Source organism: Tympanuchus pallidicinctus, unplaced genomic scaffold, assembly GCF_026119805.1.
Source record: "Tympanuchus pallidicinctus isolate F22 unplaced genomic scaffold, pur_lepc_1.0 scaffold16, whole genome shotgun sequence".
Taxonomy (NCBI): Eukaryota; Metazoa; Chordata; class Aves; order Galliformes; family Phasianidae; genus Tympanuchus; species Tympanuchus pallidicinctus.
In genome coordinates, this window is record NW_026294679.1 from 26,903,528 (window position 1) to 26,928,485 (window position 24,958).

The 24,958-nt window shown below is 41.2% G+C and overlaps 2 protein-coding genes across 5 annotated transcripts in view; one reads left to right on the top strand and one right to left on the bottom strand.

The window, feature by feature from the left end:
* Nucleotides 1-21,962, top strand: part of RHOBTB1 (Rho related BTB domain containing 1) — a 77,153-nt gene extending 55,191 nt beyond the window's left edge. For 2 of the 3 annotated variants that reach the window (XR_008205253.1, XR_008205251.1), the window contains one exon: nt 13,366-14,032. The gene's annotated coding sequence lies outside the window, so the exon portion shown is untranslated. Of the gene's footprint in view, nt 1-13,365; nt 14,033-21,718 lie in introns of those variants that run through there. The other variant, XR_008205254.1, reaches the window with a different exon arrangement.
* On the bottom strand, nt 16,457-24,295 carry CDK1 (cyclin dependent kinase 1). Of its 2 annotated transcripts, none has more exons than XM_052677780.1 (8): nt 24,157-24,295; nt 23,397-23,447; nt 21,909-22,065; nt 20,738-20,861; nt 20,190-20,360; nt 19,494-19,657; nt 19,249-19,390; nt 16,457-16,749 (listed from the first exon to the last, which is right to left on the bottom strand). In XM_052677780.1, exons 2-8 carry the CDS (start codon nt 23,431-23,433, stop codon nt 16,633-16,635), a joined length of 912 nt encoding a protein of 303 aa, XP_052533740.1. In that variant the 5' UTR covers nt 23,434-23,447; nt 24,157-24,295; the 3' UTR covers nt 16,457-16,632. The 2 variants fall into 2 exon arrangements, with proteins under 2 accessions (XP_052533740.1, XP_052533741.1); XM_052677781.1 differs by lacking the exon at nt 24,157-24,295 and adding an exon at nt 24,097-24,119.
* Between the last annotated feature and the right edge of the window lie 663 nt (nt 24,296-24,958).

Genomic DNA, 24,958 nt, shown 5'->3' on the forward strand with positions numbered 1-24,958 from the left:
CAGTGTTCAGCCTGAGACAGAAAAAAATGTATGTATATTGGCCCAAACTCACAAAGGATGGAAAGGCTATCAGGGAATCACCGAGCACTTTGCTGTGGCTGTTGCTGTGACATACCCTAGCAAGGCTTCCATTTCCATGTGGAAATACTTGTCTCCTGCTTCCCACCCTGTGTGATGGGTAGAGTGTATGAACAGTCTGGTCTTTTGTCTAATGTCAGTTTGGGAGCTCACTTACCTGCTGATGGCAGGCATGAGTACAGCCTGTGAAGGGGAAAAAGAGAAAGCAGAGGGATTGTGTGTCTGTTTATGGAAGATGGTTATGTTCTCACAGCGTTCCATGCAAAGAGTAAGTTTATTAGATGAGGCCAAATCCCTAAAGCTACAGATGGAAAGACTGCAAAATGGGAGCCCCTTTGAGCACAGTAGTCAGAACCAGGTGCCATCTCCCAGGATGAAGATAGACTAGTCATGCCCTGTACACGTAATGAATGGTGAAACCCGTCCTCACAATCTCCAGCAAATGCCAGTCATTGTTATGGGTGATGCTAAATAATGGTAAAGCATAGTATGAATAAGATGCCTGCCAGGGATTTTAAGCAAGCACTTAAGCAATATGTTAGATTCAGTGTTGTGACTTCAGAATCAACTGTGCTGCACTGCTCTTTGGGTGTCTTCTTTGCCCTTTGGAAATGAATGTTTCTAATTCCGTATCTGTACAGTAACGTGTCAAAGGGCAACAATGAACAATAGTAGCAGGGAGATGTGCCTTCAGGTGTAGTGCTTACTCTGGTGAACAGCCTGGTGGCTGCATCCTGCTACCACTTCTGCCCACCCTCTTTGTTTTACTTTGCTCACTCTTTTCACACACAAGGCTGACAAAGCTCTGATACTTATTGCAATATACATTTCTTCTACTGAACAGGGAATAATCTTTCATAATTATATAAGCTTTTTCAATTTTCTTTAGGCCTTTTACCACTCTACCAGTGTGGCATAATTTATTTTGTTGAATAGGTTACACACATTAAAGTGTGCGAAGCTGTATTTATATGTCTCTGATGAGTTCTTTGCTGGCTAGTTGATCAGCATGTTCATAGCTTTTGCAGTGCAATTTTTCACCTAGAAATGAGACTTTGAACCTGCTGACTTCTGCCACCACATTCCAATTCTCAGTTCCACATAGATGACAGAGGGTCTGGCATCCTCCCTGGAGGAGAAGCTTCTCAATACTGTCCAGCGCAGCTGAAAACCCTTAGAACAGCAAGCTACAACTATCCCTCAGAGCTTCATTTAGTTTTCTGGCTTTACATCCTTAGTTTAAGTTACATCTCTTTACTTATATATATATGTAAAAAACATTTAAAGATGTTTTTTAAAAGAAACAGTCCAGGCTCTGTTTACAGTTGCCTTTAAGAATTATTCCTTCCCACCTTCCCCCTCTCCATAAATCCTCCTCCCTCTTTTAGCTTAAGCTTTTCTTAAGCTATGTAGCAAAGCTTAGATATTGTGTGATTAAAGATGACTGAGGGTACACTCACATCAAAGCAAAGGGAAAACTTAGTACAAAACAGGTACTACCATCACTGCTGTGAGCTCACAGAGATTCAGGTAGGTGCAAAGCAAATTACAGTCAGAGCTGCCAGACTAGGCCAGCTTTCCTGTGACAAAGAAGGAGCAACTCTTCCTAGATAGTCTGGCAGCAGATCGCAGTCACACACAGAACACTGTTTCATCTACCATAAACACCCTTTGGGAAGTACCCAGGTTCAGCTGAGAATGATACTCATGCAGAGGTGTAGTGCCAGTTTTTAATTGAAGACACAAGCCTTAGGGAGAACATTTGAGTAAACATTGTCTCTGTCAGTACTAAGCTGGTTATCAAGAAAACCACTGTTTTTCCTAAAAATAGACTGAGGATGTAAAGTTCAGGGACAGTGGAGCCTTTCATCCTCGCCCTGTGTTAAAGCTTGCTGTGAGTGCAAACCAAGCCCTTGAAAAGATGATATGTACTTCAATGTCTTTGTGACTAGGGGGAAGAAAAAGGAAAATGCTAATGTTTAAGCAAGGCTGAATAGAAGGTGGTAGGTGAGGCTTGTGTTTAGATGTACAACTGCCACCTCTAGTCTATTCACCTACATTTGCTTTAGCTGAGGAGGATGCTTGCAAGCCTCACTCATGCACACAGATCTTCTTGCACAGCCACCCTCTGACCTCCAGCTGCTCTGGAGCAGCTCATTAAGCACTATCACAGGTGAGCTGCTAAGACAACCTTCAGACTCATTGCATTTGGATGCAAGCCAGTCACACAAATGGCTTATTTTTGGCCTTGCTTTCTCCTGAGCACTGCACATTAAAGCCTACCTCACATCAATTCTACCTTTCATAGCTAGCTACCGCATAGCTTTGCAAGTAGTTACAAGAGCTTCCACATTTCCTGATAAATTAGATTCATTTTTATGTTTTGGGTTCTTCACCTGCCTGCAGAGGGTTTTAAAGGTTACCAGAAACAGGAGACAGGGAAAGCGTCAAAAAAGACAAAATCACATCAGAAGTAGTAAGATAAAAGCTGAACATATTGTTGAAGGTCTGATTCAAGCAACATGAGTGGCTAATCTGCAATATTCCTGTAGTATGACATAGTGCTCCAAGATTAATCAATTTAGTACTGTGACACCTTTGTGAAATAGGCAGAACTGTAAAGGGAAAAATGCAATAAATAAATGTACTCTGCAGAAGCTAATTGAAAGAGTGTAGGTCGCTTCAAGTGTAATGCTTGTTTAGCTCCATGAAAACTACAACAAATACAAAGTTCACAACAGCACTGTTCAGTAGAGCAAGTTCTCAACTACGAAACATGATTTCTCAGTATAGTCCCTGCCATTAGCTATGCATTTTACCGGTAATGACCAACAGCCTGTATTCCAGACTCCTAAGAGTTTGCACCAGCAGAGATGACCTTCTGTCGCTGTTGCCATTGCTGAAACGCTCCACCCTCTGCCTGGCTTTGCTCACATCCACTGTTTCATTTTCAAAAAGCATTCAGCGAGAGTTGAATGTCAGTGGGTCCCTTTTTTTTTTTCCTATATGGGCTAATTCAATCCCATCCCTTTGCTTCATCCACATTTCTGCCTTAGACACATCCTGTCAGACTGCCCCTCTACTGCCATTTGTCACACAGCAACAAAATATAACAATATTGGTGAGAAAATTCGTCTTTACTGCCATACCACCAACACTTGCCTCTGATATCATGGACCAATATAACAAAATAGGAGGCGTTACTTTCAGATCAACTACCATCTATCAGCTGCAGAGAGAACCCCACACCTACTTATCTTCAGCTGTTTGCTGCAGCAACAATACCTTCTATATCTTCGAGCAAGGCATTTTTTCCAGCTATTAATGCCAAGCCATGATTTGTCCCCTATATCAACCCTCTCCTGTAGTTACTAGATGTTTTACTACTCATTCCTTATTTAAACACCTCTCTTGCACAGTGATGCAGTATAGCATCAGGGAACACAGACTGAAATCTAGAAATAACAGAAGCTTACAATTATTTCCTTACAAGAGGAATCCTGCAGTGTCATAAACTTACACAACGCCAACCCCAACAAAGCCAGAAGGTTTCTAGCAGACCACAATCTTGAATGCTAAAACGTGCAAATGAAACTGTAAGGAATCCTTAGCTCAATCTGCAAGCAAACATACAGGTTAAGCAAATACCCCACCTAAATTGCTACTAGTATGTAAACATTACCTCCTTGTCCAGCAGCGGAAATTCCCCTGCAAAGTAAGAAGAGGATTTTCCATATAGCCCTCACAAGAGCTGTCTTTCTTCTTCCTTTTTTTTTTTTTCTTTTTTTTTTAAAATACTTTCTAACTTAATTCTTCTCACACAACAGAACAAAAATATCAATTTAAATCAGGCAAGCATGAAACTCATTACCTTTTACTCCTTTTAACTTTAAACACTGCTGTACCTTCCTCCAGCTTTGAAGCAATCAACACAGCTGCTGCTACTTCAGCTTTTATTGCCCTGCTGTCCTCCAGAAACCTTTGCAGCATTCCCTATCTCTCCTCCTCCAGCCTTTATTTCAGCGGGTTTTAACCTACTAGGAAAGTGAATTTCTTTCAAGTGTAGCGTTGGTTTTAATTACATCTTTATCTACTGAAATTGTGCTGTGCTAAATGTATTAATGTTTTCTTGCTTTCGTTCTGCCACATAAAGCAGATATTTCTTTAGAAAGTTTAAATTAAAAATATTTTAAGTTTATTTCTTAAAGGAGACCTATTCGCAAACTTTGACATTCTTCTGTAATCTGTTATCTGCTGTAGTCCTATATAAAATTTGAGGATTGGATTACTAAGAGGATAATGAACAGGTTCTTAAGGAAAAAGAGTGCAATTGTTTTGCTGACCAGAAAAAATAATTCTGTTTAATCCTTTTCTGTGTGCTGCTGCCTCTCCTTCAATCTCTAACTGAAGTTTTCCTGAATTTAATCAAGCATAACCTTTTTTTTTCTTGCTTCTATTAGCTGGCAAGGTATGCGGAAAAGGTATTTCAGTTTTATTGGGTTTTGTACAACACAAAAATGAAAACATCCCTTCATAATTGTATCGTGACCTATCCTACGGGTGACAGGTTCATGAATTCCTTGGGGAATCAGTCTTTTAATTATCTGGCACACACACTCCGTTCATGAAAAGTATGAGGAATATACATCTTTGTAAGGGATGTATGCATGTAACTAAATATATGGAGGAAGCACTAGGGATGTCCACATGTTGCTCTGGAGCACTATGTTTTCCTCAGCATTATGAAGGCCTTAGGATGCACAGACAATGTGGCACCTGGCCTGGGCAAACGCCCTTCATGCCATAGCTTTACTTGTCTCCAGCTGTGAGTGTAGTTCGTAATGCACAGAAGAGATCCATATGGATCTGTCTGGAGAGCAGCTCCTCTGTGCCCACCTCTGCCGCCAAACACAAGTCACAGACAGTGGCGTGGAGAGGTTGGCTCAGGAACCTCAGAACATGAGCTCTGGGAGGGTGCGTGGATATGGGCAGCCAAGCCAAACCTCTCCTCTCCAGTCCTCTACCAGGTCTGGTGTGGGGCTGCAGGTTCCCAGGTATGTGCTGTGTCTGGAGCACTCTGCACAAGGCAGTGACTGTATCCTGGCAGGAGGTTCAGGCAGTGAAGCCAGAACCTTATGTGATTGGTTATTATCCTTGGTATGGCCTTCTACCTTCTGGACCCTCTGTGAGGCCTAGAGAGTTTAAAATGAAATGAGGCTTTTTAAATGAAAGCTGAGACACTGATAATCCCATGTGATCATTGGACACCAAGCCGACAGTATTCGTGTCTTAGTTTGGCTCTCATAACTGGTCAGAAAGTCTTATAGGCCCAATAGTGATCACAAAGCCTATAACTTTATAGCCAGAAATTATGAAAACAATTGTAATAAAGTGATGATAAACCCTTACTTATTTTAATGTCAAATAGTTCTGAAACGACTGATTCTTCCTGCTTACATGTAGCACCTATAGCTTGAAATTCCTCTAAGTGGGAGTCTCACACTCCTGTTCTACAATTGTGTGGGTAAAACCCAACAAGCTGAGTTTAACTTCTGAAAAGGTGAAAGGCACTGAACAGAAAAGGCTGTGCTTTAGAATCCAGCTTATTAAAATGGCAAAGTCAAGGACTGTCAAAACCATGGCAAATGCTGTGAGCCTGTCATACTGAAATTGTAGGGCCAGATGGTGAGAAACTTTCCTGCTGGTGGGGGAACTTTCTGAAGGCTCCATTACTTATATCAGATTGATTTTTTTTAATTAATTTAATTTTTTCCTTTTTTTTTCCTTTTTTTTTTTTTTTTAATTTTGGAGGGTAAGGACTAAGCTGGGATTACCTCTCATTTGTCATAGGCTTGATGCATTTATCACCTTGTGCACGCCACCTGCTTTGTGGTAATGTGAAGCCCCAGAATAACCTTTTCATTTCACTGTGCCTTTGGTAAAGGAGGGTCTGTTGATATGTGATACACTTGATACATGTTCCTCCACAATCTTAGCAAAGCAGAACTGAAATGCAATGGCATGGTTTTTGTGAGAGATGTGAAGTAACAGAATGTTTTCAGGACAGGCCTGAAGAGATAAACAACAAGATGGTCCCTAATCAAACACAAAGGATGACTGAAAGAATAACCAGTGCTGAATACAGACTAATCACTGACCTGGCAGCTGGTTTGATTACGCTAATAGCTCACTGTGAGTCTCTTCAACCAACCACACCATGCCCCAGAAATCTTTATCAGGCTGCTTTGCTTTTCCTGGTATTTTGAAGGCATGTCTTGTGACCTGTCACTTACTAGATATGTTTGATGTGAAATTTCAGTCTGACCGTAGTAAACCTTACTACAGGAATGCGCTTATTTTGCTCTCTGCTGGAGGTAATGCTGAATAGTTTAGTTTCCAGTTTTGTTGACATTTCATGTCCAGTTTCTGTTGTAAAGCTGATAATTACATTTTAGGAGGAAAACTGGCATATGTGATCTACAAATAGAAGACTCATAGCCAGTGTCTTTGCTTTAGCTTCCCCCTACCTGTGGCTGCCTACAGGGAAACAGGCACATTTGTGTGAAGCTCACAGGAGGAGTGGTGCTAAAAATACTGACAGACAAGTTCATAAATAAGGTAAATCTTCTAGAGGTTAACAGGCTTCTCAACATTACATTTGCTATGAGTATTGATTTAATCAGCTGGGAAGTACTCCCCAGATTTCAAAATATTCAATAAATGCTCTTAACTTAGAAATTAAAGAGGTCACATCAAAGAAACAGTGAAACCAAAACAAAAGCACTTTCCAATGCTGCTTGGTTGCACAGAGATTATACCGCATCTTTTGCTTTGAAAACATCTTCATGCTTTAAAATAACCAGCAGGCATATAAAGCGTGGATAATAATTACAATTACTTTGGGTTCAAATAACAATATAAAGGTGCTTGGGGCTAATTAAAGCAGCTGATGATTGTTCAAAGCTAGAAAAGGAAAAACTTGTACAAGCACTGCTTTATATTATCAATAAACTTCCTGTTTTCTAAGTCAATTCAGTTCTCAACTAAGAAAGTATTTTCACACCGTGTAACATGCATTACATGAGAATTTCATGTAGAAACTTACTCTTCTATAGAAAGTGATTGTTTTCTTGTAGCAGATCAAAAGATCAGAGCTGATACATTACTCTTCTTACCAGGACAAAGGAAGCTATACCCTGTTCCTCTAGTTCTTGTGCTCAGCTTTGAAGACTAGCCTAGTTTTTATTGCGCATGGCAGCAATACTTACAATATGCATCTCATCATTTCCCCATGAGGAGAGGAAAAACAAACAAACAGAGCCATCTTCCATAGAGTTCTTGCTCAGCACCTTTTAGTTAGAAGCTGAATAGTGTTTTAAGCTCCTCAAACACAGCGTTGTTTATTTCTGTACGCAGTCCCTCTGTCCTAAATCTGAGTTTGTGTTCTTCAGTGCACAGCTCTGTACTCTGACTGAGGATAACTGTCACCTAGTGAACATGCAAAGCTGTGCAATGCAGCATTCTTACTGGTGAGGAACCTGGCTTATAAGCTGGGCTGTCAGAGGTGAACAGTAAGAGTTAAGTTACATAGTCTGCCTTTGGCACAGTTTCTATGACTTGAAGAATCATCTATCGTGACTCCAACTTAAACCAATGGCAGGTATTACTAAAGGCTATGTTTTTCTTTGTGTTCAATGTCTGGCCTTAGAACTGATGTTAAGGAGATGAGTACATTATATGTGATTTTTGTTGCTCTCACTAAAAAAAGCCTCACTATGAAGAGGCATCATTAGCATTTTTCCACTTAACACGTGCTTTGGTAGGGCCACATCTCATAAGAATGAACACATATTTCTGCTCTTTGACCATGTGTAAAATGCATGCTTACTTAGACCATCTTGTAAGCCTTTGAGTGAGGCTTGGGAAGCGAACAAAGTATTTCTCCATTCCTAAGGATAACTATCAAAGTCCACCCAACAAACTGTCCCAAGCAGCACAGCGAGTAGGACTGTTAGTGTAGGTTGTGCAGGTTGTGTACTTATGCATCGCTGTGTACACTGAAGAGGGGAAGGGTGTAATGGCTCATACACCAATACTGAGGTCAGCTTTACCAGGCATGTGATTGAATAAATCCCATGCCTTGGTGATCAAATCATCTGGGAAGCCTTTTCCATAGTTCTGCTTTTAGAAAGAAGCTTTTGCATTCAGGAGAAAACAAATAAAACAAGACCTTAATGCCAGTGTTATAAGATATATATATATTTTTTTTTTTCCAGCAAAGAATCAGTCAACCTGTTGAAAAAGTTTAAGAAATTACTGAACAAAACATGGGCAATTTGCACACACAGACTGGGAAATGTAGATATTAAACTTGTCAATTTAAAAAAATCCCCTACAAAATTGCTCACAATGGACAAGTTTTGGGGACTTATGAGACTGATTATTGGCTTGGTGTAGCCTAGCTATATAGTTTGGCACTTCTGTAATACTCAATTTATTAAGAAAAGTAATTCTGATCATTAGTTTCAGCATGAAATAGTTTTCACAGAGACTTTTTTGTGTTAGCCTATGAGATTCTTCACTAAAGAAAGAAATCAGTATGGCAGTGCAGTACTGGACATGTTTGAAGTTAGCAAAATTTAACTGCCCAGATGTTTTGTGAAAGGTTTTCAATTCAGATAGTATTTTCAGCCTGGCTGCCTACCAGAAAATAAATACCTTTCAATTTTTCATGCAGGCACGAGAGTTATAGCTTCCCTACCCTCCCCCTCAGCAGCGTGGTTTTTGTATTCAAGTCCCATGGTGCCACCTCGTGGCCAAGGAGACAAACAAATGAATAATAAAAATTCAACAAACAAAACCATGATTCTGTACTAAATACACATAAAGACTTCAGTATGTATCACCACTGTCACACCTGAAGTGTTTTAAGCAACTTGTAAGAAGAGCTTCCCCATAATATTTTTTTCGTTATGAAGAAGGCAAAATAAATCCTCAGCTGTCTGCCAGTTCTACAGTTTTGCTTTTTAGAAATACTTCTGCTTATACTGTGAAATCTTCTGAAGGTTGCTGAGGACCTATTAACCAGCAAGTCAGTACTCCCAGCACATCTCAAGATGAGGTAATTTACAGAAACAGTAATTCCTGTAAGATCAAGGAAATCCAGTAGATGAGAACCCTTTCCCCTTTTTTTCCAGCCAGTGAGTTGAAAGGAACTTCCAAAGCCTGTATTAGAGGGAAAAGCAGGCACAGTTCTGACACAGAACTTGGTATGTTCACAGCTCAAGGCACACTGTTCAGCAAACTACAGTGAAGCATTTCCACTACTCTCCACAGTTCTCCATTTCCAGAATGGAAATGGAGCATAGAAGCTCAGGGTCTCTGTGCGATGAGGTACTGATTACAGATGAGACAAAAACACGAAAGTCACATAGGAAGCAACCGAAGCTGAACCATGAAGAAGGACGTTAGAAAATCCTTAAGATTTCCCCCGCCTTCCTTCAACTAGCCCAATCCTTTCTGATCCTCACAGGTGGCTGAGGACCTGCTAGGTCACAGCAATAAGCTGTTTGCAGCATGATCCATTAAGAGTAAGGCTACAAGGTGAAGAAAAATGACCTTTCCTTTTATCCCCCCAGGCCACCAACTGGGAACATTTTAGAGCCCAAGCTCTCTGATATTACCAAGTCAAAATGCTCACACAAGAAAACCACCTCCAGTAAATAATCCTTATCCTCTTCTTGAGTCTCTGTTGGAAGCAAGGCAGGGAGAGCCCTCGGCTTGCTTATGGTGTTCTTCTCATCACTGTCAAGGTGAAAGGCCTTCTAAAAGCTCCATCTCTGCTACCTCTTAAGTGAACAGACTCAGATAATGTGGAAAAAATATCACTGAAAGGCAGTTGGAGAGGGCAGGAATAGGAATAATAGTTTTAAATGATACAGGAACAAAATGTCTCATTTTTTAAAGGCAAACAATGTTTCTAAAGACAGAATTACCTCTTAATGTCTTACACAAAGAAAAGCAATAGGTGCAGAGTTAACTAAATGGGGGGAGCTGCATTAGCCCACTGGGATTCCAGGTTCACGGGGAGCAGCACGCTGAATCTGAACAGCTATGAAAAAAGCATGTCCCTTCAGGATTAAGGATCTATGCTGGAAAGAACCAAGATCACAAGTTTTGTCTAGATCAGGAACACAATACCCTACATGTACTGGATATCATGGCAATTTTGGCAAGACTTTGCCAAAATTAAATTGAGTAGGTTGCAACTTAAAAGAGTTTGGGAAAAATATTTTTTAAACAATTTCTCCCAGCAGCCCAATCTAAATTCTACAGGTCAGCAGAAATAATAATGGTAATTTAAACAACTGGAGAAATTTAACCCTTTTAAGCCACTAATTACCTCCAAATATATAATTTACTCATCATTTTAGTGACTGGAAGAGACCAGTTGCCACTTCCACTTCTTCCATTCCAAATCAACCACCAATAATGGATGTGCGTGTTTGGGATCAGTCAATTAATCAGCTAGCAGTAGCATCAATACAGATCACAGCTATTGATTCAAACACAACAAGAACGTACTGGAATAGTCAACAGACCATTCCAAAGAGAAATATACCCTGGCAACAGAGGTGAACACTTAGTTTCCCACTGATGCTTACACAAGGAAAACAGCACACTATACAGGAACATACAGTGCAAACAAAACCAAAACTCATTACCACAAATCAGCTATTGATAAAGCAAATGTAAATCAGAGCAACTGATATCCAAAGCAATGTGGAATGCTTACATTGCCTCCAAGAATTGATACAGCCTGTCAGAAAATAAGGCATGGGAGTTTAGATGGAAACAGAGTCAGATTTAATGAAGTATGGCCTCTGTAACAAGGCTTCTTTATTCTCACTTAGTCTTTATAAAGCTGATCCGAAGTATGATCAGGCAGAGCCAGTAGCAGTGCAATGTCTTTTTTGTGATTGCCTCTGGATACCTAGCAGGGAATACTTTCAAAGCTGAATTTTCAGAAGTAACTGGTACTGGAAAGCCACAACATCCCATCTGCTACAGAAAAATTTTATTTGCTGTCTAATTTTAATTACAGCAAAGGCAGCTGCAATCTTGTTGAATAGATATTTTCTCATATGTGGTTTACGACTCCAGCACATACATTTCCTGTCCTCTCTGTGCCGATGTAAATATTATGCCTACTCTCTGCTTCAATATCTAAAGGATCAAAGGAGCCTTTTTTTAGTGCCCGTCCCAGTACAGACAGGCTTCTGAAGGTAACGAATAGGAGGGGAGGTACTTCACATTATTCTTAAGTAGTTTGCCAAATAATCTGATGTCCTCTTCCTTCTGGGAGAAAAAGTGATTATACAGACTTTGACAACAGATCTACACACTCCAATGAAGTGTCAAACTATATATATATATATATATATATATATATTTTTTTTTTTTTTTATATATATATATATATATATATATATATAAAATATGTTTTTAAAGAATTGCAGGAATTGCACAGAATGTGGATTTACCAGCAGTACTGCAGGGCTAATCCAAGGCAATGTTTATTCAGCCCCTGTAAGTCTGGTACCTCCCTGAGCTGCCCTCACAACGTACTTAACAGCAGCTTTAGTCTTCATTCAGAAACTGACTTATGCATAAGGGACATTCTAACTTTAATTGTTCAGAAGTACGCAGTGCTTTCATTTAATAAAAATCTTCTTAATCGTTTCCCTTTGAAACCAACTCTGCACTCAGCATAAAGCAGCAAGCAGCATTCTATTTGCCAGCAAATCGAGCAGGGTCTCAGTGAATTCAGCTTTGCAGTACATACACTCCTCCTGTTCTGATTACTGTAGTTACATAAAATGTTAAAGCTGTTTCTTTAACAGCTCTAATCAAGAATAGCATTTTCCTAGTACTGACAAATTACCACGAGTAGCAAGCGTGTATTCTAATACAAGTTAACATCTGTAGTATCCAGGGCTGAGATTATCAAACACTCCAAGTACACAACTGCAGTCCACACTGAGTGACACAGGTAGGGATGAGACAGCATGCTTAGCCTTTCTGTTTCTGAGTTGGGTACAATAGGATAGCTAGGGGATTCTTTAAATCACACGTTACCAGATAGCCTGGTATAGTCAAAGCCGGTTACAAACACATCAGCTACAACTTGCAGACCATGCTTAGAACAGTCATGTCAGATCCAAGCCTTAAACAGACATTGCTTTGCAAACAATTTAGTTGTTTAAAGCAGAGTTCAATCATCTCTTTTAAGGCTGAGTAAAGATGGCACATGGGCACATTTGAACAGGCAAACATAAGGCTGGTGAATAGGAGCTGGTGTGGCAGTTCCAGACTCAACCCTGAGGAGCTTTTGCTTTCCAGAACACCAAAAAGCCGGTTTCCCCTCTGTGAGAAGTTTCTTGGTTCCCACTGAGATTTGAACCCTTTTTCTGGTGTTCGCTCTACTCCTTGCTTTCCTTCTGTTTCATGCTCTAAGCGGCATCCTGCTTTCTCCAGATACCCTTTTTTCACCATTATAGTTCCTCCTTCAGATCCCTCCAACTCTTCATAAATGAGGAAGAAGCCACTACCAGTTTAAGCCCTGCGGTTCAATGAAAATGTAGTTCTCCAGACGAATCACTAAACCTCTTTCCACTCAGCCCCTGACCACTATTTTGAGATGGGGTAAGCTAGTGCAGAGCATTCCATCCTACAAGCAGGCAGTACTAGGTATTTAATCTCCCTGGACTTGCCTTTATCTTTCCTTACAAAATTACTTGTATCTCCTACTACAGTAAACTACTGGGCAGAGAGTAAGATGTATAACATGACACACAGCCAACAGGTCTTAATAAGAGTCCGCGTGAGGAAAAATAGATTTACATTTTCAAAAAGAAACATGACTCTAGAAATAGCTGGTATGTGATAGCAGAAAATAGTTAGACAAGAAAATAAGCAAGGAAAAGGGATATCAGATTTACGATAAAATTGGTATGGATGAAAAAGTGATAAAAATTCTGGATAAAGGGAAAACACGGGAAGATATGAGTTCTGCATGTTTGGTGGCAGTAATTTCAGAAAGATAGCTAATGACATTGATCCATTTCCAGGTGCTGTGAAGGTACACAAGTTGCGATAAGAAAACGGCCACAGGAAGATAAATCACAGAAAAAGAACAACGTATAAAAGAAGCGTTGTTTGAAACAGGTTAAGTATGCTCTGCTACAGACTTATCAGCTAACTTTCCTCTACCTGTTCATATTAAAGGTGATGGATTCACTTAACACCACAGCACAAAAGACAGTACTGGAACTGGCCTGAGAAGGACCCTTCTGACCTGACACCTGCACGTGGAAAGGTACCGTGGAGAGCAGATTTTACGGCAGTTGTCCTATCCATGTGATTTAGAAAGTGTTACTGTTTTCTTTGCTCCCTGCAAGATCTCTATTTTTAAGAATCAATTATTTTCAAAGGAGCAGGTGGCAATTCATTCTAGTGAGGATATATTATCATATCCAAGTAAGACTGAGCTCAGCTGCTTTTATCTGCAAGCATCCAGTAGCATGGGCCGGATATTTTGGATTACAACACTTGAGAGCACTTAGAAGCTTTTGTTAGAAATAATAACAACTTGACAATACTGCTAACTTGATCCCAATCTTACATACCTCAACTTTTTTATCCATATTACTTTTTAATGGGATAGAAGCAATTTAAACAGAAAATTAAGTAACGCTCCCTGCTGGGGTTTGCCCATATTCTAAGAGAAAACACTGAACAGCTGCCCTAATACCAGAGCTGACATAGATGCAGCATTATGAAACTCTATTGCAACCAAGAGCAGACTGCTTTTTGTTGTCTCTCTCCCACCTTGCTTCTTCCAACATTAAGTAATGCAATGCAAATATATAGGTCTTCAACAGGTGCTCACTATCGCTATAAAAACCCTTAAAGATAACCAAAAATTCAATTTTGTTAATCTATGATCTCCATTAGGTAGTAATAATTGCAAGCTGGCAGTTAGTAATTTAACTATGTAACTTAGTACTGAGTCTACTGCACACTCTGTGGGAAAGAAAATAAGTGGATTCCTAGTCACTTCAGGAAAAGCAGAGTGTTTTCTGTTCTCAAGTGATCATTCTATCTGTAGCAATGAAAAATATACTGGTTATTGCATATTGGGCCCACATCCAACAACTGTTAGATTAGCAACATTCAATTGCCTAAATGCCTTAATTAAAGATTATGAACCAGTGAAACCCTGCCAAGCACTACAGTGGTCTCAGCTGAAGGACAAGAGTAACATACTGCAGCAATTCAGTTCTCCTGCCACTATCAATAGTCAGAGCACTATCAATAGAGCTGCCAGTTGTTATCCACAGTGAAGTAAAACCCAGAAGTGCAAGGCAGCTTTTGTTTTTACCAGCGTTAAGTTTCAGGTAGCTGAAGCTTCAAGCATCACAAGCCCTCTAAACATTAGGCCTAGAGAGCACCACTAAGTTTGCACTGTATTTCAGAACAGGTACTAATACAGCGTATGTCACTAGGCATGATACTCACTGCCATACCCGACCTCACACACGGATGGATGACGTTGCGTTCATTTCTCTGTCACATTTGCTAGGAGGACTAAGGCAGCCACTGTCACAGCTCCACGTGTTGTTACATCACCAGTCACAACACAGTGCCTGGGTTCACAGCACAGAAGTTGCATGGCACTGTAAGTTACTGTTTGAAAATAAGCTTTCTTCAGCAATTTTAGTACTGTACTCTTTCAGTTAGAATAGGCTAAAGCATTTGCTGTCACATGAAACTGCAATGGACACCGGAACTTGTATTATAGAAATAAGGATTAAGCAGTTGCAAACAACAAAATTTGAGTTTGCCTAGCTGAAAGCCTTCCTCTCATCACATAAAGATGCAAATCTGTCCACTACAGAGACAAACGTTAAGATAATCTGTTTAAACCAATATTTATTTTCTGATTTTCAGAGCAGTTGCTGGCTAGTGCTTGTAAGTTCTTCTTTTTCTAATCTAGTGTTAGCACCAGCAATACTGTGCCCTGACCTGTATGCTCACATCAAATTACTGCACTCAAAAGACAGCAATTGAGACTTCTACCCTAATTTGCCTTGAAAAATACATCTTATCACCGATGTTAATACTGCAGATGGTTAATTAGAACAAGGTCCAGCACTATTTCTTTCAGTTATTCATAAGTAGGCATGAAAGTAAACATATGGACATAATGTTACCTCCACTGGTTTTGTTTCAAAGACTCACAGGACTTAAAAACTATTTTTGAGTGGTTTGCATTATTCCTTTCACGTGCTTGACTTAAAACTTACAGACCTTCATTCCTATTCCACACTTGGCTGTAAGTCAGCAAGTGCAAGAGCTCTATGGTGCTGAGATCCAATAAAACTTGACAGATGTGCAGTCCTACAACTAGAGATTACAGCAGCTATAACACTAGAAAGAGAACTGCAGTTAAGTTTAATTGAACTGTGATTTTAACGCATCCACAAGTCTTCCATTGCTTTTCTTCTCATAATCTAGCATTGTATCCCATTTGATGTATAGGAAACCAAAAGCAAAGGTAGCAATTAGAAATATAGTAATGGCCAATCATTTCTTACTATATAGTTTGGTGAATTCTGTCAAGGTTTTATAATGTCTCACCTGTAAATGTTAAATGTTGTGGAACTTTAGAAAGCCCATGCTTTAGTTGTGGACATGTTTGTAGACATGCAGTATTTCATACATTTCTGAGAGCAGTCTTATTAAGACAACATTTACTTGAATATTCCTATGTGAAAAGGTTAGCTTTCCCAGTATAATCCAGGGGGTTCTGCCTTTAATGAGAATCAGATGAGAATTGTATTACTGCTAGCAGCTGAAAAGAGCTGTGTCAGCCAACTGCACATCAGTATATAGGCAGTCCTGTAGAACTTAACATCACACACCTTAACTATTCCAGGGGCTAGAATTACACTGACTCACAAGTTAGCACCCCAATGCAAAATACATTCTTGTGCCTTCAAGACAGCAGAAAAGCATAAAGATGTCCCAAATATCTTCAGAAAAAGAAACCCTAGAAGCGTTTGGCCACCTCCTTTGTTTCGAATTGCACATTACTGAAGCATCCCATTTTAGATGTCATTTGGCACATTCAGTGCAATGTAAGTCTTACATTTCATCTGTGCATAGCAGCGAAACAGTTGAACTTCAGAGAAGTCGTATCAAAAGCGACTTCAGTAGTTTTAGTTACCTGCTTTGGCAGACGAGCAGCAACTTACCAGCCCATTCTGAAAGGCTGTGCTTTTGTAGGAGTGTGGAAAGGAGTTCAGTCCTCCACTAGATTTAAAGTTTTATTTATAGGAAGTTCACCACATTAGTCGATTAATATTTACATTTAAGTAACATAAACCAAAACAAACTAAAAAGCCACAATTTTAAAGTAGGCAGACAAAGTTACAGACAGACAATAGTAAAAGTAATAGTGATTAATTCACTCTGATTTAGTCCAAAGTTTTAGAATTTCTTAATCAGATTAGCAGGAAGAGTAGATTTGTCCAAATCATCGAAGTACGGGTGGTTCAAGGCCATTTTGCCAGAAATCCTTTTTGCAGGATCATAAATTAACATTTTCTGGAAGAAAAATGAAAGGAAACATTTACTCTCTCGTGAAATGGGTACTCAATGTTAAGTAGATTAATATATAATCATAGTAACGATCAGATGACTAGAAATAACCTGGTGTAGAGGACCTGCTTTGGCAGGGGAGTTGGACTCGATCTCTGGAGGTCCCTTCCAACCCCCTACAATTCTGTGATTCTGTGATAAGTTCTTCCCTATGTTCCATGATGTCTCATAGAAGTCATTCCTACTTTCTCCTACAAGTGAGAATGGTATTAATGTCTAACATCCCAAAGTGAAAAACCATTTATCCACAGCCCACACCTGTATCAGGGTACCGTGTGCAATCAACCGAATCCAGAACCAATTATCAAGCATGAATATGTCTCAACTTCTCAATTAAGGGAAGCTGGTAAACCTTAGGCTACTAAAGCCTATAATACTTACATGAATAAGTGTTCATGTACTTGTCTTATTACACTGATAGTGAAAAAACTGTTGTGAAGCTGCTTATTTTCAGTTTGGTGCAGCTGTTCACAGTTGAAATATAGCAACTGTTCAGCTATAGGACCCTCGGTAGGAAAGAAGTATACTGCATGTCTAAAGCTGATGGATCTGGAAAAAAATAGTTCTAAATCATGCATTTCTTTTCAAAAAAGTAATTTTATACAGCTGAAGAGCTCAATAATGAAGTTGATGAGAGAAAATACAACGGATGCATTCCCCTCTAAAATAGTCCTCAAAACTTTCTAGGAGAGAGGCAAGATACTTGCTTTGCTATCCATTTAAGAAAAAATAAACAACCACAGTTTATATTGTGCAATCTGGCCAAAAAGAAGGATGAAGCTACCCCAGGCAATTGTATGCTCACATGTAGACAATTCAGATGGAACTCCTGCAGTCCTCCTTCCAAGCCTTACAAGGTTACAGAGCTTTGGGACAATTCTAAGTTTTCATATCTAGCATAATCCTAAAATATCCTAAATTCTAACATTTTAAAGCTAGCGAAATCCCTGTCAACAGTCTTCCATTTTACTCATCTTTACTAGAGCAAAATACATCTCAAATTCAAAATCAGTTAAGTATACTACCCTTTTTTAAAACCAGCTGTTTTACATATTGCTTCCATCTTCAACAGTCTACAGAAGTACAAACACTTTCATTGCCACATCTATGCTATTGCTCTATTGCTCTTGTTAAAGCTATTCATTTTTGTTGCCTTTAAAATTGTATCACTTCAGCCCAAAGCAGGACTACAGGAAATTTAAACAGATTCCAGATGCCTCAAAATGCAATCATGCCATTATTAGTAGGCAGCTACAGAAAGCTAAAATTTTAGTCTTAATTCAAGGCAAAACTTTATGTGAATCAATATGCTGTAAGATTAGTATACTGTTAAGGTCACTTGATTAATGATTTTTTTGTCTGCACTAGTAGCATCCAAAAACATGTTTTTTCCCTATGACAAAGCCACTAAGCTCAGTTCAGTACTTAGCAGTCCAGTTAAATGACTATCCAAAACACTCACTTGCCTGTTCAATTGCTTTCAGCTTTTAATCAGTAGTAATTCTATTTCAAACTGATTTGATAGTGATGCTATCAGTGCACAAGTTGAGGATAATTACTCTGCGAGTTGGTTATTTCTGTGAAATACTGCTATGAGCTACAGAGAGCTATCCAAAAAAACTTTAACATCTTGCCAGCCTTGAACTGTGGCTCTGTTCTCAGAAAGAAGAAGTGAAACATTGTAGTTTTTTAAGCTCCTTGAGTAATATACTCTATTATGCACAATAAAAAACTTCTCCTTCATGTCCACTTAAAACAGGAGTCAGCTACAATGATAATTGCTGCACAGGGTTCTCCTTGTAACAAGGTGGTTCTGAAGTTCCAGCTTATCTCATGATGCATAGAACATCCCCTGCTATATGCAAATCTGACTGTGTAAACGGAGCTTTAGCAAAGCCAAGTGATAAAGCCACCAAGGTACATTCTTAAAGTGCACGTAAGCACATCTAAGAATTAATGCAGACTCATCTGCAGTGGCAGCACATGAGCTAAATGATGTCTGGTGAGGATCTTGTCTAAAAGATTTGGCCATAGTATTTTAACTTCTTGGCCACGAAGCTAAAGTAAATTCACCCTAGCCACAAAATTCAGAAGTTAAAAGTCATTCAACCACAGCCTAAACCTCTAACTTGATATTAAAATGCAATTGACAGAGACCTTACATGCTGACCTAAACAGCCTCCAGTTTCACAGCTAATCAATAAAGCCAGTTGTTTCCATCACTGTATTCATTTAAGACCCCACAAAAGCTAACCAAAATGAGCCAGTCACTATTAGTCCACGTGCCACCACATAAAAGTATTTCCAACTACATGAATAGTCATATAGACACACCACAATTAATGCCAGTGCCAAGAAGGTATCAGTTACAAGCTTGTAGAAATTAGAGAGTACTTGAAACTACCTGCTCACTTCTTAACACACAGTTTAGGGGAGAATACTTACAGACAACAGATCGAGTCCATCCTCATCTAAGTTTTGGACATGTGTTCCCAGGCTGCCAGGTTTCCATTTTGGGAAAGTGTTTTTATAGTCTTGCAAGGATTCCACGTCAGGCCACACATCATTGTTGGGTGTCCCTAAAGCTCTGTGCAAGCATAAGCAAAATATTTGATCAGTTTAGTATGAAAACTGTATGTACTTATGATTTTACTAAGTTCACAGCAAGTGAGAGTTTCAGCATGACATACCTGAAGATTCTGAAGAGCTGATCAATCTCTGAGTCCCCATGGAAAAGTGGCTTTTTAGTTGCTAACTCTGCAAATATGGTACCTATGCTCCATATATCTACAGGAGTGGAATAACGTGCAGATCCTAGCAGAACCTCTGGAGACCTGTACCACAGTGTCACTACCTATTGAACAAAGAATTTTTTTTTTTTTAAAGGTACATTTATAGAATTAGGTCCTCTAATTGACTGCAACCACAATGGCTCATTCATTACTAAGAGCTTTCAGCTTTTTTAATAAGAATAATATCCTGTTTAGACTAGAATCTACAAGTTCCAGTGAAAATACTTGCATCAAACTTCACTTAAAAATAAGTATACAAAATCCTATTGCAGTAGTCTCTACTGCAAGCAAAGCAGTTGCCTGCACTCCTTCACAAAGAGCAGGAAGCACATCTTTAGCACCTAACTGGTCTGGCCTATCTAACTCACTGTCAAGGTAACAACAGTGGCATTTCATAAGGTACATTAGCACTTCAGAGTAAAATAGGGTCTGGGGGTTGGAAAGGCACCAAGTAAAACTAAGCTGAAATATAACCTTAATACTGTTAGTTTATGACAACTTCAAAAGCTGTGTGATTTCCAGCTTTTTCATTAACAATTAGTACAAGGAAGCTAATAAGCCTCGTCCAAATGACCAAAAGTATGTTCAACTCACTTCATGAGTGTATACCCGCACTGGAATTCCAAAGGCTCGAGCCAGTCCAAAATCTGCCAGTTTAATCACCCCTTTGTCATCTATTAGAAGATTCTGAGGTTTTAAGTCTCTGTGCAGAACTCGTCTTGAATGGCAGAAGACGATACCTTGCAGGATCTGATACAGGTAACTCTGCAGATAGGACAGGGTGAGAAATAACACGACCTTCACTGAAGTCAGTGGTTCTACAAAGTAAAGCTGTTTCCTTACATTAACTCTGTAAATAGAATTAGATCTTAAGCGTTGCAATTATTGAGTTCAACCAGAAACCCATACAAAATTGGGTGTTTGAGTTCAGTTCAAGGCAGTTAATTTCATAGTTGCATTTGAGAGCAGAACTTTCTTTTAAAGAAAAATGCATCCTATTATTCACAGTTGCCTCTTCAATCCTTCCTTTTTTCCTCAAAGAAATACAAAGAGTTAAGATAAGAGCAAGAGTTAAGTCTTGCTTATAGCTTTGTAGAGTTCCCTTAATTTCTTAAGTTATATTAAGAAATTATCCTAATTACCTTAACACGTGAACGATCCAAATATTGGCCAGATGGAATAGTATCCAAGTATTTCTTGAGATCCATGGAAAGGAATTCAAAAATGAGGTATAGCCTTGCGTCCTGCATAAGAACATCCTGAAGACTGAAAATTGAGCATACAGTCAGCCCCACTGCAAAGTGCACAGACGTACTGGTTTGTTTCCACTCTCAACAGGAACACAAGCTGGTGTTTCTAAGTACCTAATATGAAAGGCTTACAAAGCTTTCTCTCAGTCTTCAAAGATTAACAGCCTTAGCAAGTTGCACTGTTGTTTGGAAAACTGCGCATATATGAAACAGTGCCAAAGTGAGACAAACACCCCATATGTTTCCTCTGAATCTTGTATTTCCTCATGCATGAGGCAGGGGACATCTGCGGAAAAAAAATGAGTTCTGTGGGTATTAGTGCCTAGCTTCCAGCTGAATCTGGCTTACTATAGCAGAATTACTGGAAGAGTTTAAGGGTTCTGCATTAGAAGAGTAGGAACCTACTAGATGCAGCAGGAGTTGTACAGGTTTTTAAGCATCTCCTCCATCTTCAGTAGATTATAAAGGTTCCTAAATACACACATCATTCACTGGGGCACCACCTGGCCGAAGCTTGGCCAGTTTCAGGCCACATTAAACCCAAGGTATTTTGCTACATTAAAACATATGTATTTTGTAGGGAAGGCAACAGCTACAACCAATTCTTCACATCAGGCAGCCACTGATGGAAGTTTCAGGCATGGATCAGAAATGCCAGCTGATAGCATTATAGCGCAGCACCTACAGCTCTGCTATGGGACAGTAAGGAAGTGCCTGGTGACAGAGGCCCACACCAAGAACACCAGTCAGATGAATGAAAAAAGTTCTGAGATTGACTTAAACAGTTTTCAAGAAGCATTTCTTGAAATGCCACCATTTCTTCAATAACCGTTCTGAAGATAACTAACAGCAATACTTTTGTTCAATTCTTAGAATAGGTGCAGCAGAAGACAGTCTTAATTAAAAACCAGCATGCTGCCAGGATTTGGGACTAAAGTGTAACGCCTGCTTTGCAGCAACTACATTGAATAACTGCTTCCTTGCTAGAACAGCGGGAAAACAATTTATCTGAAGAGACCTAGTGCCCTTCAGAGAGTATGGCTAAATACCAGCGTATGCATACCAGACTATATTGGGATGATGCAGCTCTTTTAATAAAGAAATTTCTCGGATAGCAGTACTTGGAACACCTTCCTCCTCACTTTCTAGACGTATTTTCTTCATTGCAACCACTTGGCCTGTGGTTTTGTGGCGCCCTTTATACACAACACCATAGGTACCTGAACAAACAAACAGGGAAACGCATATAGGAAATACCAATTTCAGGTGCAGATAAGTCATTGCAAATGAGAACTGCTATATAGGCAAGAATCCTTGCAACACAGTATTCTTAATAGTGCTATGGGTCTCAGCAGAAAATAAAACTGGAACTAGTGGTAAATTTTGAATTAAAGAAAAAAATAACTATTTGAACTATCATCATTGACAGAAATAGAACCCCCAAAGCAACCAAGCAGTATTCCTTCTCACTTCCTAAAGAATGAATTCCTCACACGAAGCTCTGTCTGGTTTCTTTCAAAAAGAAAGATGCAGGCATGAGGCTTCAGTTACGAAGCACTACTGTAAGCACCAAGCAGTGCACTGCAATTCATCTGGAGCTTCTCAGAGTAATGCACTGCAAATCTTCCAAGCATACGTAAGGCTAAAGCATTATGAAAGACACCAATTTCCACATTTGATAAAGGAAGGGCACCCAATGAAAAGGTGGTTGTGACAAACATCGGCACCAGTCTTCTACAATGCAGTACCTTATAGTAAGTGCCATATATATATATAAAAGCCAACATAGGCTCCCCAGTTAAGTGGTTGAGTCACCAAACCCCTGAATGTGTTTAAAAACCATTTGGATGTGGTGCACAGGGACGGTTTAGCAGAGGGTTGTTAGAGTTAGGGTAGTATGGTTGGGATGGGGTTGGACTCAATAATCTTTAAGGCCTTTTCCAACCTGAGCAATTTGATGATTCTATGAAAATTCACTTCTGCACACAGGTTCACAGTGTTTCCCTTCCTGTAACAAGTGCAGCAACAGGACATAACCCCAGTAAAAACACCTGCACACTACTTCTCCCTACCAGGGGCTCCAAACAAAAGCACACCCAAAGTGCAATTTCAGGGGCAACTTGTAAACAGGTGCAGTTGCAAAGGAATAGATATGTTCCAACAAGCAGGAAAGCTGATTTCTTGACTCAGAATGCTTTTACCCTTGCAGAGACATGGTACACAGCTGACCATCAGTATGAAGGGAGATGCCTCCCAGCACTGATCAGCTGCTTCAAACAGACTGTCACAGAATGGCGAGGGTTAGAAGGGACCTTAAGGATCACGAATCTCCAACCCCCCTGCCACATGCAGGACCACCAACCTGCACATTTAACACTAGACCAGGCTGCCCAGGGCCACCTTCAGAAGAAAGACAGCCTGAGTGCATTTACACAGAGAGAAGACTTCATAGAATGCCGGTACTTCTCTGGATAGCAGGGGGTCACAAAGCTAACAACAGCTGATAGCCCAAGCCGCAGAACCTTGCAAGGCTCCCGTCAACCTTACTCACCTTCCCCAATCTTCTCTATCTTTGTGTAATCCTCCATAGCTGTGAGCGTGCCTGGAACAAAAAGCCACAGTCAACAGGAATCAACAGGAGGTCCCTGAATGCAGACAAGTCCCAGAAGTTACACCAGGACCTCGGAATCTTGCATAAAGACTCAGTGTGAAATATTTACCCCTCCTCTCCAAAAAAACGAGGGGGAAAAGCGTTTATTCGGGGATCCAGCTAAAAAAAAAAACCATCCTCAAGTACAAACGCGCGCCGAATCAGAAGGGAAAGATGGCCTCTCGAGGAAAGCCACAGAGAACACCGCTCTCGGGAGCTTTCTTAGTTACGCGTCAGCAGCAACGCGCCTTGGCCCGCGAGACCGACGGCTGCCAGCGCACGAGGACGGCAGCCCGCACCGCCCGCTGCCTGCGCGCGGCCCTCCCCGTTACAGCTCCCAGCCAGGGGCCCGGCAATCCGTCCCGCCCCGGGTAGCGGCTGCGCCACGCAGGGCTCCGAGCGGCGCCGCCCGACCCCTACCGCCGCCACGGCCCGGCTCCCAGCGCGCCACCGGCGGGTGCCGCGGCCCGCTCGCACCGCTAGAAGCCCGAACGGAAGGACTGCGATGCCGGCACCCGCCACACCCATCCCAACGGAGCGACCGGGCGGCCCTGAGCGCCCGCACCCCCCGCACCCCGGGGCGTCGCGCGGCCGCACTCACAAGCGGCCGCCCAAAGCCGGCTGCCCGCCGCTTCCGTAGCGCCCAGCGCCCCCCGGTCACCTTCCCGCGGCGGGTACCGCGGCGAACCCGAGACGCCGGCGCCGCCGCCCAGCTCCGCGCTTGCAGGGAAGTCCTCGGCCGGGAGCGGGGGCGGGCGCCGCGCATTCGAACCGGCCGCGTCGCGCCGCCGCCACGTCCCACCAATGGCGTCGCGCCGAGATGATTCAAAGCGACCAATCGGCACGCTCCACTGCAGCGGCGCCAAAGCGAGACCGAAAAGCGCCAGGGAAGACCGACGCGAGCTGCCCGTCCCGGGGCACAGCGACCCCAGCTGGCGTGGAGGAGCTCGGCGCTCGGCCCTGCGCCAGGAGCGGCGGCCCGAGCCGCTGAGCTGTCGGTGCTGAGAGAAGGGCCGGTCCTCGGGGCGCCACGCCGTAAATCCGTCGCGTCCGGCTCCAAGGTCGCTGATCCGCAACGCACTGCTGCGGCTTGTTTAAACTATACGCGTTGCTGAAAGGTCACTGGCCGCTTTAATGCCATAAAAAGTAACTCTGTAGAAAGTTAAAGCCCTGTGTGACCGCTCCCAGATTAAAATCAATTAGTCACTGTGTTATAAGAGTTTTCAAAGAAGGTCGGGAACTGAAGATGTAAAGCCGGACTCGGCTGTCCCCGTGCTCACTGTGCTGGTGTAACAGCGCGCAGAAAACAAGAGCTGTGCGGCACTGCTTGCTGTGGGAACAGCCGCGAGCGCGGAGCGGCTGTCCGTGTTTGTTTGCTGATGGCGGGGCTGGAGCTCTGTGGGCTGACACCACAACCCGCGTTCAGATCCCCTATAACTTCAGTCAGAATTCTGCCCCATCCG